Source organism: Hyla sarda, chromosome 2, assembly GCF_029499605.1.
Source record: "Hyla sarda isolate aHylSar1 chromosome 2, aHylSar1.hap1, whole genome shotgun sequence".
Classification (NCBI taxonomy): domain Eukaryota; kingdom Metazoa; phylum Chordata; class Amphibia; order Anura; family Hylidae; genus Hyla; species Hyla sarda.
This window is the reverse complement of record NC_079190.1, coordinates 381,644,449-381,663,387: the sequence shown is the minus strand read 5'-3', so window position 1 is coordinate 381,663,387 and position 18,939 is coordinate 381,644,449. Positions and strand designations below refer to the sequence as shown.

Sequence of the window (18,939 nt, the reverse complement as noted above, 5' to 3'; positions counted from 1 at the left end):
CACCTCGCAGGCCATGCGGGCATCAAAAAATCCTTGCAACTCATCTCTCGTTTCTATTGGTGGCCGACTCTGGAGACGGATGTTGTTGATTTTGTGCGGGCCTGTACTGTCTGTGCCCGGGATAAGACTCCTCGCCAGAAACCTGCTGGTCTACTTCATCCTCTGCCTGTCCCCGAACAGCCTTGGTCTCTAATTGGTATGGACTTTATTACAGACTTACCCCCATCCCGTGGTAACACCGTTGTTTGGGTGGTCGTTGATCGATTTTCCAAGATGGCACATTTTATTCCTCTTCCTGGTCTTCCTTCAGCGCCTCAGTTGGCAAAACAATTTTTTGTACACATTTTTCGTCTTCACGGTTTGCCCACGCAGATCGTCTCGGATAGAGGCGTCCAATTCGTGTCAAAATTCTGGAGGGCTCTCTGTAAACAACTCAAGATTAAATTAAACTTCTCTTCTGCTTATCATCCTCAATCCAATGGGCAAGTAGAAAGAATTAACCAGGTCCTGGGTGACTATTTACGGCATTTTGTTTCCTCCCGCCAGGATGACTGGGCAGATCTTCTACCATGGGCCGAATTCTCGTACAACTTCAGAGTCTCTGAATCCTCTTCCAAATCCCCATTTTTCGTGGTGTACGGCCGTCACCCTCTTCCCCCCCTCCCTACTCCCTTGCCCTCTGGTTTGCCCGCTGTGGATGAAATAACTCGTGATCTTTCCACCATATGGAAAGAGACCCAAAATTCTCTCTTACAGGCTTCATCTCGCATGAAAAAATTTGCCAATAAGAAAAGAAGAGCTCCCCCCATTTTTTCTCCCGGAGACAAGGTATGGCTCTCCGCTAAATATGTCCGCTTCCGTGTCCCCAGTTACAAATTGGGACCACGCTATCTTGGTCCTTTCAAAATTTTGTCCCAGATTAATCCTGTCTCTTACAAACTTCTTCTTCCTCCTTCTCTTCGTATTCCTAATGCCTTTCATGTCTCTCTTCTTAAACCACTCATCATCAACCGTTTCTCTCCCAAACTTGTTTCTCCCACTCCTGTTTCCGGCTCTTCGGACATCTTCTCCGTAAAGGAGATACTGGCCTCCAAGAAGGTCAGAGGGAAAACCTTTTTTTTGGTCGATTGGGAGGGCTGTGGTCCCGAAGAGAGATCCTGGGAACCTGAGGACAATATCCTAGACAAAAGTCTGGTCCTCAGGTTCTCAGGCTCTAAGAAGAGGGGGAGACCCAAGGGGGGGGGGTACTGTTACGCCGAGCGCTCCGGGTCCCCGCTCCTCCCCGGAGCGCTCGCTACACCCTCGCTACTGCAGCGCCCCGGTCAGATCCACTGACCGGGTGCGCTGCGATACCGCCTCCAGCCGGGATGCGATTCGCGATGCGGGTGGCGCCCGCTCGCGATGCGCACCCCGGCTCCCGTACCTGACTCGCTCTCCGTCGGTCCTGTCCCGGCGCGCGCGGCCCCGCTCCCTAGGGCGCGCGCGCGCCGGGTCTCTGCGATTTAAAGGGCCACTGCGCCACTGATTGGTGCAGTGGTTCTAATTAGTGTGTTCACCTGTGCACTCCCTATATATACCTCACTTCCCCTGCACTCCCTCGCCGGATCTTGTTGCCATCGTGCCAGTGAAAGCGTTCCCTTGTGTGTTCCTAGCCTGTGTTCCAGACCTCCTGCCATTGCCCCTGACTACGATCCTTGCTGCCTGCCCCGACCTTCTGCTACGTCCGACCTTGCTTTTGTCTACTCCCTTGTACCGCGCCTATCTTCAGCAGTCAGAGAGGTTGAGCCGTTGCTAGTGGATACGACCTGGTTACTACCGCCGCAGCAAGACCATCCCGCTTTGCGGCGGGCTCTGGTGAATACCAGTAGTGACTTAGAACCGGTCCACTAGCACGGTCCACGCCAATCCCTCTCTGGCACAGAGGATCCACCTTCTGCCAGCCGGCATCGTGACAGGGCCATTGATCAAGCGTCCACAAGGTCAGGCAGATAGCAAATTCTGAAGTTTTTCCTGATTATCCTGCTGATGGTACCTTCATATCTACCTTTATATGTTCAGGAAATTCTATTTCTTGCTCCAGGACAACTAAAAAGTAAAAAGATGCGAGTAAAATTTCAATTATTAGACTCAATAGCACAGTAGTCACAACTATATAAGCCAATTTTGTCACATTGAGTGGAAACAATTACAATGCCGGGGCAAGTGCTTTGTCTTAGGGCTTGTATACATTACATTCAATCAGCAGATTGGTGGGATGCTAGGATTCAGACTTCCAAAATCTGATATTAAAGGGGTTATTCAAGAATAGAAAAACAGAGCTAATTTCTTTTTTTTTTTTAAATGCTCCCCGTCTGTCTCCAGGTTGGGTATGGTTCTGCAGCTCAGTTCCATGAATGGAGCCAAGTTGTAATGCTACATATACATTGGGGACAGACGTGGAGCTGTTTTTGAAAAAAAAATTAGCTCTGTTTTTCTATTCCTGGATAACCCCTTTAATGGCCTATCCTGAGAATAAGCCATTAATATTAAAGTCCTGGTAAACCACTTTAAGATATCTATTGGATAAGAATACCACATAAGCCTCACACTTTAAATTCACTGGGGAGCTATCAATGTCAGTCCGTCTTTTATGAATCAATATGTACTTCCAGTGGTTACATATATTATTTATATGCTTTGTTATACATTTAACTGTTAATGTGTTGCCCCCGTGGCTCTAGAAGCTCTAGCGTCATCAAAGCTACAGACTGGCATAGCATGCTGGGACTTTAATTCACAACAGCTAGGAAAACCACTGGATGCAGATCACTTATGGAATATATATAAAGTTATATCCATCCCTATTATCTTGCATCACCCCCTACATACATCTTATTCTTCCTCTCACTCCACTTGTTAATGAAATAATATGTGGGCAATCGACAAGATCTGTCCAGAAAGTATCCTGCCATTGTTAATATAATAAGGATGCTTTGTGCAACATCGATGTATAACCTGGTAGGCAAGGACAGTTTACTGGAATGTGCAAACAATGATGACTTCCCTGTTCTAGTCAGTGGGGGCACTGTATGCCATTGACTGAGCTCCTGTAAAATGACTGAGGGAGTAGAGCAACACCTCTGCAATAGATTTAGCGTTAGGCTTGAACATTCCGCAGTGTAAACTATCTAGTCAAAAGGCTTTGGTGGACGATAAAATTAATAATAAAATAAAATAAAAAGGTGGGACAGATACTTTGGAAATTGTTGAGGATCTGTTTAAAGTGATCTACGTTTTGGAAGACCTGCCACAAGCAGAGAATGTTGAACGTGTACGGGCTGAAATCCCATTCAGATCAGCGACCTAAGGATTCCTAAAACTACTGTGTTCCAAAATTCTGACACTGAATCTTGGCATGAGACGAGCTGTGTGAGGTCCCTATGTGCCTAATTTGAAAGGGACCGTCATGTCATTGTCCTATATAAAGTGTTTCTTGAATCTTGTCTCTATAGTATCTTTCTTCATATTCCATGGATGAATACTTTCATTATAGGCTGCAGCAGGGAGAAATAGGTACAGTAGCAGTGTGTGCCAACATGTGTGAACTCTTCCACCATTTAGCACTGCTTGGCCGAAGCAGGGCTAAATGCCCGAAAAAAATCACCTGCCCGGTGCCCGGGTCGCAAAATTTCATTCCGCAGGCCGCAAATGCCCCTCAGGCTGTAAGTTTGAGACCCCTGTACTAGACTGACCTTCCAATCATGGTTCATTTTTATAGTCCAGAAAAATAATATACAAGCCTTGATAAATTCCCCCTTAGGTTAGGGTCACATATGCCATATTTTGCTGCTGCGTATTTTCTGCTCAGTGGGTAGCAAAATTGGCTGCAGAAAATATGCAGCACGTGTGACCCTACCCTTAGTCTGTATACAGTGGTCCCTCAAGTTACAATATTAATCGGTTCCAGGACAACCATTGTATGTTGAAACCATTGTATGTTGAGACCATAACTCTATGGAAACCTGGTAATTGGTTCTGAAGCCCCAAAATGTCATCCAAAAATAGGAAAAAGTGAGGATTAAAGAAAAATAAGTAGATAACTAATAGGGATGTAAGAAAAAATCGATTCTCGCGATAATCGCGATTTTTTAATTTGCCGATACTGAATCGATTCAAAATATTTTTGAATCGATTCTTTTAGGGATGTGGAATTTTTATCTCCTGACGCCCGGAACAGCATGCCCCGGGCATCAGGAGATAAAAGTTCCACATTTGTGGAGCCGGGCAGGCCGGATCTGACACGGCGTTGCTCTGGGTGTATGGAGCGGGCTCCGACTCGTGCCCGCTCCCTACTATGCGACCCCCGGCTGATTTCAGTAGCCGGGGGCCGCCGCTAATAGCCAGCATGCGGCGATCGCCGCGGCTGGCTATTAAAGGAGTACTCCGGTGCACACTTTTCTCATGTTATGCAAAATAAAAGAAAACGCACTTTATCTTACCTGCCAACGAGCCCCCGGTGCTCCGGTACAGGTGTTCGGTCCCCGGGCTGTATTCTTCTTACTTCCTGTTAGCCCGGCACGTCACACGGAGCTTCAACCTATCACCGACCGCAGCGATGTCCCGCCTCTGCTGGTGATAGGCTGAAGCTCCATGTGACGTGCCGGGCTAACAGGAAGTAAGAAGAATACAGCCCGGGGACCCAACACCTGTACCGGAGCTCCGGGGGCTCGTTGGCAGGTAAGATAAAGTGCGTTTTCTTTTATTTTGCAGCCCGGACGTGATAACATGAGAAAAGTGAGCACCGGAGTACTAGATCGCCGCTGTCAAAGCTGACAGCGGCATCTATTGGGATCTATGAATGCTCCCAGGTGGGCGATGTATCGGGATATATCGCGATGTATCGTCACCTAGACGGTATCGGGATATATCGAATCGCCACACTGGTATCGCGATTCGAATCGAATCGCCAAATTCTTGGCGATTCACACCCCTAATAACTAATACAGATAAAGCAAATCCTTACATATAAAAGTAAGAAAGATCTGCTGGAGCTGTAATCTCTGTCTATGTCAGCGTTTCCCAACCAGGGTGCCTCCAGCTGTTGCAAAACTACAACTCCCAGCATGCCCGGACAGCCAACGGCTGTCCGGGCATGCTGGGAGTTGTAGTTTTGCAACAGCTGGAGGCACCCTGGTTGGAAAACGCTGGTCTATGTAGAGGGCAGGAGCTTCTTCAGGGTCCTGTACAGTACACGCAGTGTCCTAAAAATGTAAAATGGAGCCACCCTCACCTGGTGTCCCTAACTGTGGCACAGGTAAAGAGTACAGAAGATGTAATACCTCCCTATACTGTAGGGGGCGCTACCAGACTCCAGTCCGTGCATGCACATACAGGGGTTTTACCAATGAATGCCCATTCTGATTGGTCGGTTCTTTCAGCCATTGACACGTTTCACAGATCTGGACGGTCCGTACATTGTATGTTGAGTCTGGTTTCAACTTACAATGGTCCAGAATAGACCATTGTATGTTGAAACTATTGTATGTTGAGGCCATTGTAAGTTGAGGGATCACTGTACTCTAGAAAGGATCTGTCGCAACAAAGTATGGAATTCCTACAAACTTCAACCTACCTAACCTGGAAGTGTTGTTAGACTCATGGGTTTCATCACTTTCTCAGAAACTGTATGCAAATTATGCACATTAAAGCCTTAATATTACCTGCAGCCAAAAATAAAAATGTCATATGGCTGTAAAGTGTAGTTATGTTCAGTCTTTTTTTTTCTTCCAAAGAATGAATTTCTGTCTTACAGATCTGTCAGTGTCTATTTGTATGACAATCTATTACATCAGTATGTTTCCTGATCTCTCATCTCCCCTCTCCCCCTATATATGCCAGATACACATCCAATGCCATACACTTGGGTAGCTAGCCCATTTACTCTCATTAACTAAAAATGTCTTTATCTTTACAAGATACCATTACATTGAAAAGCATTCCTAACTGAACAATGTAGTGTGAACAGAGCCTTATTTGAGCTCCTATAACTTTTCTGTGTTTTAGTATTTTTTTTTTTATGTAAAGAATAAAATAAATTAAGCAATTAATTACTTTTCTTGTAGATCATAAGTGTAAAATATTGCAGTATTTCAGGATAAAGGTTACATTTATTTTTTTCATTTATTTATTGTCTTGTAGACAATGGGGAAAAAGGTTCCACCAACAATGGCATCTCAAGAATCCCTAAAGATGGAAGCAGAAAACAAATCGAAAAGTAAGTTTTCTTCTGTTTACAATTTTTGCACTTTAAATTTTTCATGTTTTTTTCTTACCGTCCTACCATATAGAACATTTTATCTATCATTTTAATAATGCCCATATACAGAGCTTATATAATTAGTAGAGATGAGCGAACTTACAGTAAATTCGATTCGTCACGAACTTCTCGGCTCGGCAGTTGATGACTTATCCTGCATAAATGAGTTCAGCTTTCCGGTGCTCCGGTGGGCTGGAAAAGGAGGATACATTCCTAGGAAAGAGTCTCCTAGGACTGTATCCACCTTTTCCAGCCCACGGGAGCACCTGAAAGCTGAACTAATTTATGCAGGATAAGTCATCAACTGCCGAGCCGAGAAGTTCGTGACGAATCGAATTTACTGTAAGTTCGCTCATCTCTAATAATCAGCATGATACATGCCGTTCAGTTGCCCCTTGGTTGCCAAAGCACCATACTTCTCTTAGAAGTGCTGTATTTAGTAAGTTTCTCCTCTCACATTAGACCTGACAATTAAGCATTTTTGTGCTGACATACGTTTGGCCATTCAAATACCTAGATAGGGAAAATAAAAACAAAAGGCTGCATAGTTATCCATGAGGAAGCCAAACTAGTTTGTATACCATTGTATATTTTCTATTGCTATAAATTATTTTGTAGAACATGTGGTGGAGTGGTTTTGCATCTCATGACTGCTGTATTAAAAAAGACATGTCCTACTATTGAAATCATGATCATTTTTTATTTTTTATTTTTTTTTATTTTGGGGGAATCCTAAAATCTTGCAGGTTTTTTTTTACTGGCCACTAAGCCTCACAGCCGACTGTTCTGTTTAGGGATTTAGGAGTAATTATTTCAGAAGACTTAAAGGTAGGCAGACAATGTCATAGAGCAGCAGGAAACGCTAGCAGAATGCTTGGATGTATAGGGAGAGGTATAAGCAGTAGAAAGAGAGAAGTGCTCATGTCGCTTTACAGAACACTGGTGAGACCTCACTTGTATTGTGCGCAGTACTGGAGGCCGTATCACCGGAAGGATATAGATACTCTAGAGAGAGTTCAGAGAAGAGCTACTAACCTAGCACATGGATTGCAGGATAAAACTTACCAGGAAAGGTTAAAGGACCTTAACATGTATAGCTTGGAAGAAAGAAGAGACAGAGAGGATATGATAGAGACTTTTAAATACATAAAGGGAATCAACACGGTAAAGGAGGAGAGCATATTTAAAAGAAGAAAAACTACCACAAGAGGACATAGTTTTATATTAGAGGGGCAAAGGTTTAAAAGTAATATCAGGAAGTATTACTTTACTGAGAGAGTAGTGGATGCATGGAATAGCCTTCCTGCAGAAGAGGTAACTGCAAATACAGTGAAGGAGTTTAAAGGGGTATTCCTGGAAAAAAAAAATGTTTTCTTATCAACTGGCTCCAGAAAGTTAAACAGATTTGTAAATTAATTCTATTAAAAAATCATAATCCTTTCAAGAATTATCAGCTGCTGAAGTTGAGTTGTTATATTCTGTCTGGCAACAGTGCTCTCTGCTGACATCTCTGCTTGTCTCAGGAACTGCACAGAGTAGAAGAAGTTTGCTATGGGGATTTGCTTCTAAACTGGGCGGTTCCTGAGACAGGTGTCTTCAGAGAGCACTTAGACAGAAAAGAACAACTCAACTTCATCAGCTCATAAGTACTGAAAGGATTAAGATTTTTTAATAGAAGTAATTCACAAATCTGTTTAACTTTCTGGAGCCAGTTGATATAAAAAAAGTTTTTTCCTGGATAACCCCTTTAAGAATGCATGAGATAGGCATACGGCTATCTTTCATATAAGATAGGACCAGGAACTATTGATAGTATTCAGATTATTGAGCAGACTAGATGGGCCAAATGGTTCTTATCTGCCGACACATTCTATGTTTCTATGTTCCTGTTCTGTAGAGATCACTTCTCAGCAGTCTCCTAATTGTTGGTTGAACAACCACTTAACAAAACTTTCCTGGTGGATGATCATTTTGCAGATGTAGCCATGTACGCTCTTGTCCATATTGCCTACTACAGAAGTTCAGACTGTCCATACATGATCAGTGACACTAGGTGAAAAATGAACAGTCTTCCAGAGAATATTTTGTAAGGGTCTGTTCAGCAAATTTTTGATGCAGAAAATCTATAGTGAATTTTGCTACTGTTAACTTCAGTGGGTCAACAGAAAATCTGCAGCAGTGGCAGAGTTACCGATTTTCTGCAGACCCATTGAAGTCAAAGGTAGCAAAGTGATACAAATACGCTGCAGAAAATCTGCATGAAATTCGGACCCTGAATGTCCCCCCCCCCCCCAAAAAAAAAAGAAGATAGCTCATAGACTAGCGACTATTGTTGAAAAAATTTAAAACATGGCTGACTTAAAGGGGTTATCCAGCATAAGGTGATTTTAGTATGTACCTGGCAGACAGTAATAGACATGCTTAGGAAGGATCTGCACTTGTCTTGGGATAAATGGCTATGTTATGAGATTACCATAACACTGTGGCTAGCTTTTTGTGAACTTGTATTTCCTGTTTTCAGTTTTCTTGTTTGCCTACAAATCCCATGATACCATTTTCCTCCCTCCCACACATCAGCCACCCCACCCACTGAAACATAAATGAGCTGCAGACTTGTGGTCTTCAGTCAGGATGCCTACAGCTGTTGCATTAGTTGCAGATTGATCGCTCCACCCATTGAAGCAGACAGGCTCCCTGTCATCAGCTGACTAGTGAGCTGCAAGCTGGGAAAAATCTGAGACAACAGTCATTTTGTATGCTGTTAAAAATAAATATTGGGGTGAAAATCACAGAAGAATTGTGAGAAAACTGTCAGGTAGGTATAGCAGTCAGAGACCCCGCATTGGTCTCCTGTTCACCCTCACTATAACCCAGTGTATCGCGTATAGTGCGGGTGAACGGGTGACGTTTTGCCAAGATGTACAATATATAAAATAGTTTTTTAATCTGACAGCACCCATTGAAGTCCGCTGTTTTCATTAACTTTAAGAGTGTTTTCTGGCCCATTTACCAAAATTGCAGTGGCAGGTCAAACTAAAATAAAGCATGCTCCTCTGCTCGCTCCCTATCCAGTACTGGACGATCTGGTGAAAGCGCCCCTCGTACAATCATCACAGGATGCTGCAGGGAACTGGCCTCAGTGGTCATGTCTAATGAAATGTGCACATCACTGCTGAAAACCTCTTTAACCCTTAAAGGGGTACTCCGGTGGAAAACATTTTTTTAACTGAACTGGTGCCAGAAAGTTAAACAGATTTGTAAATTACTTCTATTAAAAAATCTTAATCCTTTTGGTACTTTTTAGCAGCTGTTTGCTACAGAGGAAATTCTTTAGTTTCTGAATTTCTTTTTTGTCTTGTCCACAGTGTTCTCTGCTGACACCTCTGTCCATGTCAGGAACTGTCCAGAGCAGCATAGGTTTGCTATGGGGATTTTCTCCTGCTCTGGACAGTTCCTAATACGGGCATCAGGTGTCAGCAGAGAGCACTGTGGACAACACAAAAAAGAAAAGTAAACAATTTAGATTTTCCTCTGTAGCATACAGCTGATAAAAAGTACTGAAAGGATTAAGATTTTTTAATAGAAGTAATTTACAAATCTGTTTAACTTTCTGGCCCCAGTTCATTAAAAAAAATAAAAATAAAAGTTTTCCACCGGAGTACCCCTTTAACCCCTTATGGACCCATGACGTCCCGTTACGTCCCGTTACGTCATGAGTCCGCTCCCGTTCTATAACGCGGGGCCACAGCGACTGGGACCTGTGGCTAATAGCGCGCGGCACTGATCGCGGTGCTGCATGCTGTTAACCCTTTAGACGCAGCGTTCTACATTGAATGAAAGTAAACCATTGTCGGTTAGCTTAGGGGGCTGTTCGGGATCGCCGTGGCAAAATCGCGGCATCCCCAACAGCTTACAGGACAGCAGGAGGATCCCTACCTTGCCTCCTGGTGTCCGATCGCCGAGTGTTCAGTGCCTGAGATCCAGGCATGAGCAGTCAAGCGGCAGAATCATTGATCAATGGTTTCCTATGAGAAACCAGTGATCAATGTAAAAGATCAGTGTGTGCAGGTTATAGCCTCCTATGGGAGCTATAACATTGCAAAAAAAAAAAAAAAGGGAAAAAAAAGTAAATAAAGATCATTTAACCCCTTCCTTAATAAAAGTTTGAATCACCCCCCCTTTTCCCATAAAAAAAAAAAACTGTGTAAATAAAAATAAACATATGTGGTATCATTAATTAAATCGCACGGTCAATGGCCGCAAAAAATGAGCCCTCATACAACCCCATACGCCCCCTCCAATATAGCAAGGGGCGGAGCTGTGACATCCCGATACTCTGGACCCTGTATCGTGAGTCATCAGACACGGAGCGATCTTCGCTCCGTGCAGCTGGTGACAAGTGGGTGCTGCAGGAGAGATTGTGGGGGTCCCGCCTATCTTTTGGATAGGGGATAAGATGTCTAGGGGGGGAAGTACCCCTTTAACTCCTAAAATACTTGTCTTTTTGACCCAAAAGTACTTTTACATTAGAAGATTTATTTTTGGCTAACAATATACAACACTATTTCTACTATACACTATCTCCTGACTGTAAAACGAACATATATATAGTGGAATATACCATATAAGGTTATATAGACCTTTTTACTATGAGTACTGCATTGTTTTCTAGCACAAAGGCTTACCTGCTGTAAATCAGCCGTCTCGCCTTTCTCCATGTAACTGCGCTAGTCACACAAATAGGTGGCAGCAATGATAAGGACACTAATGGATATCGTTGGCATATTAAGTGAACCGTACCCAGTTATCAGATTGTACATGCTTTATTCTACACGGTCTCCTCAGGGCAATGATTTCCAGTTACAGGAGGACACTCATCTTTAACAAATAACTGATTCAGGAATGTTTATCTGTGGCATTAACCCGTATACACTTTACCGCAGGCATACAGTCTTTAGAGCCAAGCACAGGGTTGGAATTGAGGGAGTCCAGGATTCAGGGGAAATAACATTTAAAAAGTGGTTTAGTGGAAAGTATCTTTTCTATCATTCTCTGCCCAATCCTTTTTCGTTAGAGATTCCATGCTGCCATTTGTCATTCCCATGTCCTATTTCTTACTGTTTCACATGGCATCTCCATTTTTTCTCTCTGCTTTAAAATAAGCTGATACTGCAGTCTGAGTCCTTTAAGTGTGATGAAGCACATGTCCTATGTGCTGAGTATAGGCACTGGGCAAAGCGGAAAAGGTAAGGGCTGCTGTAGACAGTCTATGTTTAGGTAGGGGCCTTACTACTATAATTCTAACTGTGAATGAATGCATTACATGAGTATTATGGCAGCATTGTGGCCAACAAAATTTACAGTCAAGTGGAGCTTATACAGATGCTATTATTAGCAGACAACTATTTGACTTTGACAGTACTGTCTCTCATTTCAACTAAAATAATTTCACTAAAAGCTTAACACTCGGAGGTTAGTGTTGGTATGAACCTCTTTTCTAGAGAAGACATAACACTTGGCAAGCTCCACTCTCATTATTCTGTGTGACCGGAAGGAACTCCGCCTTATTCAGCCTATAAAAGCCCTTCCCTTTCAAGCTTTTCTTGCTACTCCAAAAAGGAAGATTCAGTCTCTTGCTCCAGCCTCCTATACTGCTATATATATTTTGGGCTGTCTCTTCAGATTAGTCTCTGCCTATTTCGCAAGAGAGCTCACTAAACCGGTTTGCAGCCCCAATTATAGTAGTTAATGGTTTAATCAATCAATCAAGATAAACTTGTATTGTTTAATATCATCCTGCCATGGAGTCCTAGCAACTTGTTAAATCTTCTTGGAAGGCATTTAAAATGTTGTACAAAATCATCGGAAGCAGTGATAACTTCAGTCAAGTGATAGCGCTATGATAAAGCAAACCACCAAGGTTTATCATTGTGTGACAAGCTGAAACTCGACCTTCTAAACTTCTTATTACCATAGAAAAAATTGTAACATTAAAGTTTCTTAGTACTCTATGAAGGATACAATTTGTTAGTTGCCAATGGTTGCATGTTTTATTATTTGAGAGCTTAAAGGGGTAGTTCAGTTAAGTAAAATATTATTTATTTAATTCCATCATGTAATGATAAATATATCATCCCAAGCAAGTATTTATAAGTAATGCACTGTTGCAGAGCTTTATAAATCAGGCAAAATGCAGAAAAATGAGCTATCCTGCATCCACTCTGTCTCGGCTTTCTTCCCCTAACTGCCTCTGGCCCCACCCTTGAAGACAGAGATCATGTGACTTTTATGCTGTCTGTGGGGCCTGGCTTATGAAGCAGAGCAGTGTATGTGTGTGTCTCACATAAAGCAGAGCTGTGTGTTTGTGTCTCTTAAGAAGCAGAGCTATAGTCAGCTACGTTACCTCCGAGACCTGGACCATACTACCTCCGAGGCTGAGACCTCGGAGCCTGCAACTTGCTCTGGGGCCCGGCTTACTTCAGCATCTCTCTGATAAGCCAGGCCTCCTTTATGACATGACTCCCAGCCAGTGTGCCTCTAGTTGTTTCAAAACTACGACTCCCAGCATGCCCGTACAGCCTCTGGTGGCCTGGGCATGCTGGTAGTTTTGCAACAGCTGGAGGCACCCTGGTTGGGAAACACTGATTAAATATATATGTATATATAAATATATATGTATATATAAAATATATCTAATACGTACAATTACTTATATGAAAAAAATACATATGTGTGTACAGTATGTATTTTTGTTTAAATATATATGTATATATATTATGTTGTAGTAGAGCTTTATTGGGGAGATATATCTCTATCTACAGTGGGGCAAAAAGTATTTATTCAGCCACCAATTGTGCAAGTTCTCCCACTTAAAAAGACGAGAGAGGCCTGTAATTTTAGGTCATCATCATCATAGGTATGCCTCAACTATGAGAGACATAATGAGAAGAAAAACTATCCATAAAATCACATTGTCTGATTTTTAAGGAATTTATTTATAAATTATGGTGGAAAATAAGTATTTGGTCACCTACAAACAAGCAAGATTTCTGGCTCTCACAGACCTGTAACTTCTTCTTTAGGAGTCTACTCTGTCCTCCAATCGTTACCTGTATTAATGGCACCTGTTTGAACTTATCAGTATAAAAGACATCTGTCCACAACCTCAAACAGTCACACTCCAAACTCCACTATGGCCAAGACCAAAGAGCTGTCGAAGGACACCAGAAACAAAATTGTAGACCTGCACCAGGCTTGGAAGATTGAATCTGCAATAGGCAAGCAGCTTGGTGTGAAGAAATCAACTGTGGGAGCAATTATATGAATATGGAAGACAAATAAGACCACTGATAATCTCCCTCGATCCGGGGCTCCACGCAAGATCTCACCCCATGGTGTCAAAATGATCGCAAGAACAGTGAGCAAAAATCCTAGAACCACACTGGGGGACCTAGTGAATGACCTGCAGAGAGCTGGGACCAAAGTAACAAAAGCTACCATCAGTAACACACTACGCCACCAGGGACTCAAATCATGCAGTGCCAGACATGTCCCCCTGCTTAAGCCAGTACATGTCTGGGCCAATCTGAAGTTTGCTAGAGAGCATTTCGATGACCCAGAAGAGTATTGGGAGAATGTCATAAGGTCAGATGAAACCAAAGTAGAACTATTTGGTAAAAACTCAACTTGTTGTGTTTGGAGGAGAAAGAATGCTGAGTTGCATACAAAGAACACCATACCTACTGTGAAGCATGGGGGTGGAAACATCATGCTTTGAGGCTGTTTTTCTGCTAAGAGACCAGGACGACTGATCCGTGTAAAGGAAAGAATGAATGGGGCCATGTATCGTGAGATTTTGAGTGAAAACCTCCTTCCATCAGCAAGGGTATTGAAGATGAAACGTGGCTGGGTCTTTCAGCATGACAGTGATCCCAAACACACCACCTGGGCAACGAAGGAGTGGCTTCGTAAGAACCATTTCAAGGTCCTGGAGTGGCCTAGCCAGTCTCCAGATCTCAACCCCATAGAAAGCCTTTGGAGGGAGTTGAAAGTCTATGTTGCCCAGCGACAGCCCCAAAACATCACTGCCCTAGAGGAGATCTGCATGGAGGAATGGGCCAAAATTCCAGCAACAGTGTGTGAAAACCTTGTGAAGTCTTACAGAAAACATTTGACCTCTGTCATTGCCAACAAAGGGTATATAGCAAAGTATTGAGATGAACTTTTTTTATTGACCAAATACTTAGTTTCACCATAATTAGCAAATACATTCTTTAAAAATTTGATTATATGGATTTTATCAGTGGTCTTGTATGTCTTCCATGTTCTAATACTTGCTTCCACAGTTGATTTCTTCACACGAAGCTGCTTGCCTATTGCAGATTCAATCTTCCAATCCTGGTGCAAGTCTACAATTTTGTTTCTGGTGTCCTTCGACAGCTCTTTGGTCTTGGCCATAGTGGAGTTTGGAGTGTGACTGTTTGAGGTTGTGGACAGGTGTTTTTTATACTGATAGTGGAGGACAGAGGAGACTCTTAAAGAAGAAGTTAAATCTCTGTGAGATCCAGAAATCTTGCTTGTTTGTAGGTGACCAAATACTTATTTTCCACCATAATTTGCAAATAAATTCTTAAAAAATCAGACAATGTGATTTTATGGATTCTTTTTCTCATTATGTCTCTCATAGTTGAGGTATACCTATGATGAAAATTACAGGCCTCTCATCTTTTTAAGTGCACAATCAGTGGCTGACCCACTGTATCCATATATATATATATATATATATATATATATATATATATATATATATAGTAAATTTAAGTAGCCGTATTAGTCCAGTGATGCAAATCATAAAATGTTGCAGTATCTTGTAATACCTTTTTTATTGGACTAACAGAATTTTGTAGAGAAGCTTTCGGGATTCCTCCCTTTATCAAGTCCAAAGCAAATCTAAGCTCAGAAGCAGAAGACACAGGTTACATCTCACAAATATGCAGGGGTTAAGACAGTAGATGTGGAAAATTCTCCCTAAGATGGGCCATAAATTGTCCTGTTATGGGAACATAGACTAAATAGATAAGAATGAGAATAAGGGGGAGGGAGGGGGAGCAGGGGAGAGAATGTAATTAAGCAGGACAAAGTGAGATGCAAAAGAGAATCCAGTACATACAGTACAGGTTATAAGAGAATACAGTACAGCACAGGTTATAAGAAATTTTGATAATGAGATAAGAAGCTCAAATCCACATTGAGTCCCCTGTTTTTCGAGTCAAAAAACAGTATAATTTTGGCTTCAAATGTCTTTCTCTCTTGTGTGTTTTTGAAGTTCCCTCTCAGTATCTTGATTGTAAGGTCATGTATGGAGTGGCCTGTTTGGGTAAAATGGTGTCCAACTGGGGTGCAGTAGTCCTTTTCTTTATGGCGGTTGATGGAATGTCTGTGTAGATTCATCCTTTTGTTGAGTTTCCGGCTGGTTTCACCAATGTAGCATCCCATGTCACACTTGGTGCATTGTATCATGTAGACCACATTTGGGGATGTGCAGGAGTATAGTCCCCTAATGTTATAGGTCTTGTTGTTGTGGGTGGCTTCCATCTTGGTGCAGATATGTTGGCAGAGTTTACAGCATGCCTGATGAAGAAAACGGATGGTTTTGAAATGAGTTGCATGGTTGAAGAATAAAAGCACCTTATCCAAACATTCGTGGCTTACCCCCCTTGTGACAGCGCGATCCAGCTTCCCTCTCCAGTCTACTCTCTTCTGTATCCATAAATTTTATTGGGTAGCAAAATCAGCTGCAGAAAATATGCAGCAGATTTTGTACGTGTGAACGTAACCTTAAAGGGGTACTCCCACCCTAGACATCTTATCCCCTATCCAAAGGATAGGACATAAGATGTTTGATCACGGGGGTCCCGCCGCTGGGGACCCCCGCATCATTGCATGCGGCACCCTCCTGGTTTTTCACCGGAACCGCTGGAGGGTCTGAGTCGCGACTCCGGGAAAGGAAGTCCGTGACGTCAGGACTCCGCCCCCGTGTGACGTCACGCCCGTCCCCTCAATGCAGGAGTGAAGTATGCTACTGCATGTATCAGCACTGAGATCCAAACTGATCAAAACTTTCTACATATCTGTATGACATGTCAGAAATGTTTGTAATGATGATAATGCTTTAAACCATTCCAGTATTGAAGGGATACAAGACACAGTCTGAATTGAATTGACCCCATCAATAAAGTACACTGCCTATGTCAAACATAACCATTAAAGGGGTACTCCGGTGAAAAACTTTTTTTTTTTTTTTTAAATCAAATGGTGCCAGAAAGTTAAACATATTTGTAATTTACTTCTATTAAAAAATCTTAATCCTTCCTGTACTTATTAGCTGCTGAATACTACAGTGGAAATTATTTTCCGTTTGAAACACAGAGCTCTCTGCTGACATCATGAGCACAGTGCTCTCCATTTTAGGAACTGTCCAGGGTAAAAGGAAATCCCCATAGCAAACATATGCTGTTCTGGACAGTTCCTAAAATGGACAGAGATGTCAGCAGACATCACTGTGCTCGTGATGTCAGCAGACAGTTCTGTGTTTCAAAAAGAAAATAATTTCCGCTGTAGTATTCAGCAGCTAATAAGTACAGGAAGGATTAAGATTTTTTAATAGAAGTAATTTACAAATCTGTTTAATTTTCTGTCACCAGTTGATTTAAAAAAAAAAAAGTTTTTCACCGAAGTACCCCTTTAAGTGGTATTCGCTAGCACACTATTTAATTTTTTTTTAAATTCATAGCAAAGTGCAGCAGACTATATACAGTGGGCCACTCCAAAAAACCTAGAAAATACAGTGCAAGTTCTTTTTTCATTGTGCACAATGGCTAATATATGCCTTTGTATAGCTCTTAGGTGGCATAGGTCTGGTGTATATGTTTTGTAGTAGAAAGGAAATAAGTGTTAGATTGGTCAGAGCCTGACCTCCAGCCATCACCCCTCCCCCCCTACCAATCGCTAGTCCTCCCAATAAATGAAAGTTGTCCCTGTAGAATGTCTATGTCTAAACCAGACAAGGCCTTGTGTCCTGAATGCTAAATGCCAGCTAACTACATGGGCCTAATATTAAAGCTGATAATGGACCAGGCTGGAATATTATGCCATATGTGGCCAATATTAGACAATTACACTAATTGTATTATACTGTAGCTGTAAAGACATTAATATTTGAACTACTGAAAAAACCCAATGACATTGATGTTCTGTGCAGATAGATTTAAGCCATTCTACCAAGTTATATGCTGTAGACTTACCAGTCTTTTCTTTCTTATCCGTCCTTTATTTTCTTGGTTTGACTTTTATTGTATAGGAGACTACCCAACCATTAAGATCCTTCAACTTTCCATAAAACTTCATTTGGTAAAGATATATGACCATGACATTGTCTATGTACCATTATTTTGCCTTTTCGTTGGAGAAAGGGTAGGTTGGTTTTTCATGAGATTTATCATCAATCACATAACGATAATAAACCACATTAAATGACCAGCAGCAGTTTTATAATACCCGATCAGATATATTCATGCGTGCAGAGTTATTGTCTCCCTGACAACAGCCCATCCGTTTATATGATGATTAATGTCGCAAAGTAAATCAGATCATGTGTCTTTTTCTTTGACAGCCAAGGAGTATTGTAAAGTTCTCTTTCCATATGAAGCGCTCAATGAAGACGAATTGACAATCAGAGAAGGTGATATTGTGCTTGTCGTCAACAAGGTAATTTCCTGACATAATGTTTGAACCGTATATTTATCCTGTCACTTTCAGATTGGAAAGCTCAAGACGGTGCTTTTCATGGACAGATATTTTACCATTTTGATTGCTGTCTGGAGCAAATTACAAATAGCTTGAGTTTTATGAAGAAATATTCTACTTGTCTTGTCAGCTCAAAATTCAAGTTCAACTGGGCTATGACCATAAAGAAATGCAGTAAGCAGAGGGGTTTTAGATTCCCTGTGAGCCCATCTAAGCAATGCGTGATGTTTCTGTATGGTGCTGTCTTACAGAGGTATTCTTCCCCAGCAGCATTGCTTCTCTGATTATAGCATTGAATGGCGCACGGAAGACATGCCATTGGAAGCATACGCACAGTAGTTTCCCATACACATGTGTAGGCCTTGAATTGTGGCTCCATAATTGTATGTATTTCCTTTCAGGATCTCTGCAAATCATTTTAAGAATTCCCCTTTATATTTAAAGGGGTACTCTGGTGGAAAAACTATTTTATTTAAATATCAACTGGTGCCACAAAGTTAAACAGATTTGTAAAGAAAGCGACAATGTCCGGCACTGCCAGGGTACACTTGTTGGGACTTGGGATGTAATGTGTCATGTATGAGAACAATGCAGAGATATGGTTGTGCTCTGATTCGCTAGAAACAGCATAAAATCCAAACTTCTGAATCCAAGGAGAATGAAGACAAACCGGCACTCACCGTTCTTCTCTTTAAAATCCCTTCTTTAATGCAAAATACTCACAACATATAGAACGTAAAGGTGGGAGAGGGATCGTCGTGGAGGGGGGGGGGGTACACAAACAGACGACAGATTCTGTTTCACTCGGCTAGCGAGCTTCCTCCGGCCAGAGGCCGGAG

The 18,939-nt window shown here is 42.0% G+C and overlaps 1 protein-coding gene across 5 annotated transcripts in view; it reads left to right on the top strand.

Moving 5' to 3' along the window:
- The window catches only part of SH3KBP1 (SH3 domain containing kinase binding protein 1), a 465,279-nt gene that overhangs the window by 353,256 nt on the left and 93,084 nt on the right, over positions 1-18,939 (top strand). For all 5 annotated transcript variants that reach the window (XM_056558515.1, XM_056558516.1, XM_056558518.1 and 2 more), the window contains 2 exons: positions 6,178-6,253; positions 17,967-18,061. In XM_056558515.1, the coding sequence (XP_056414490.1) occupies positions 6,178-6,253; positions 17,967-18,061 (171 nt within the window). The remainder of the gene's footprint in view (positions 1-6,177; positions 6,254-17,966; positions 18,062-18,939) is intronic.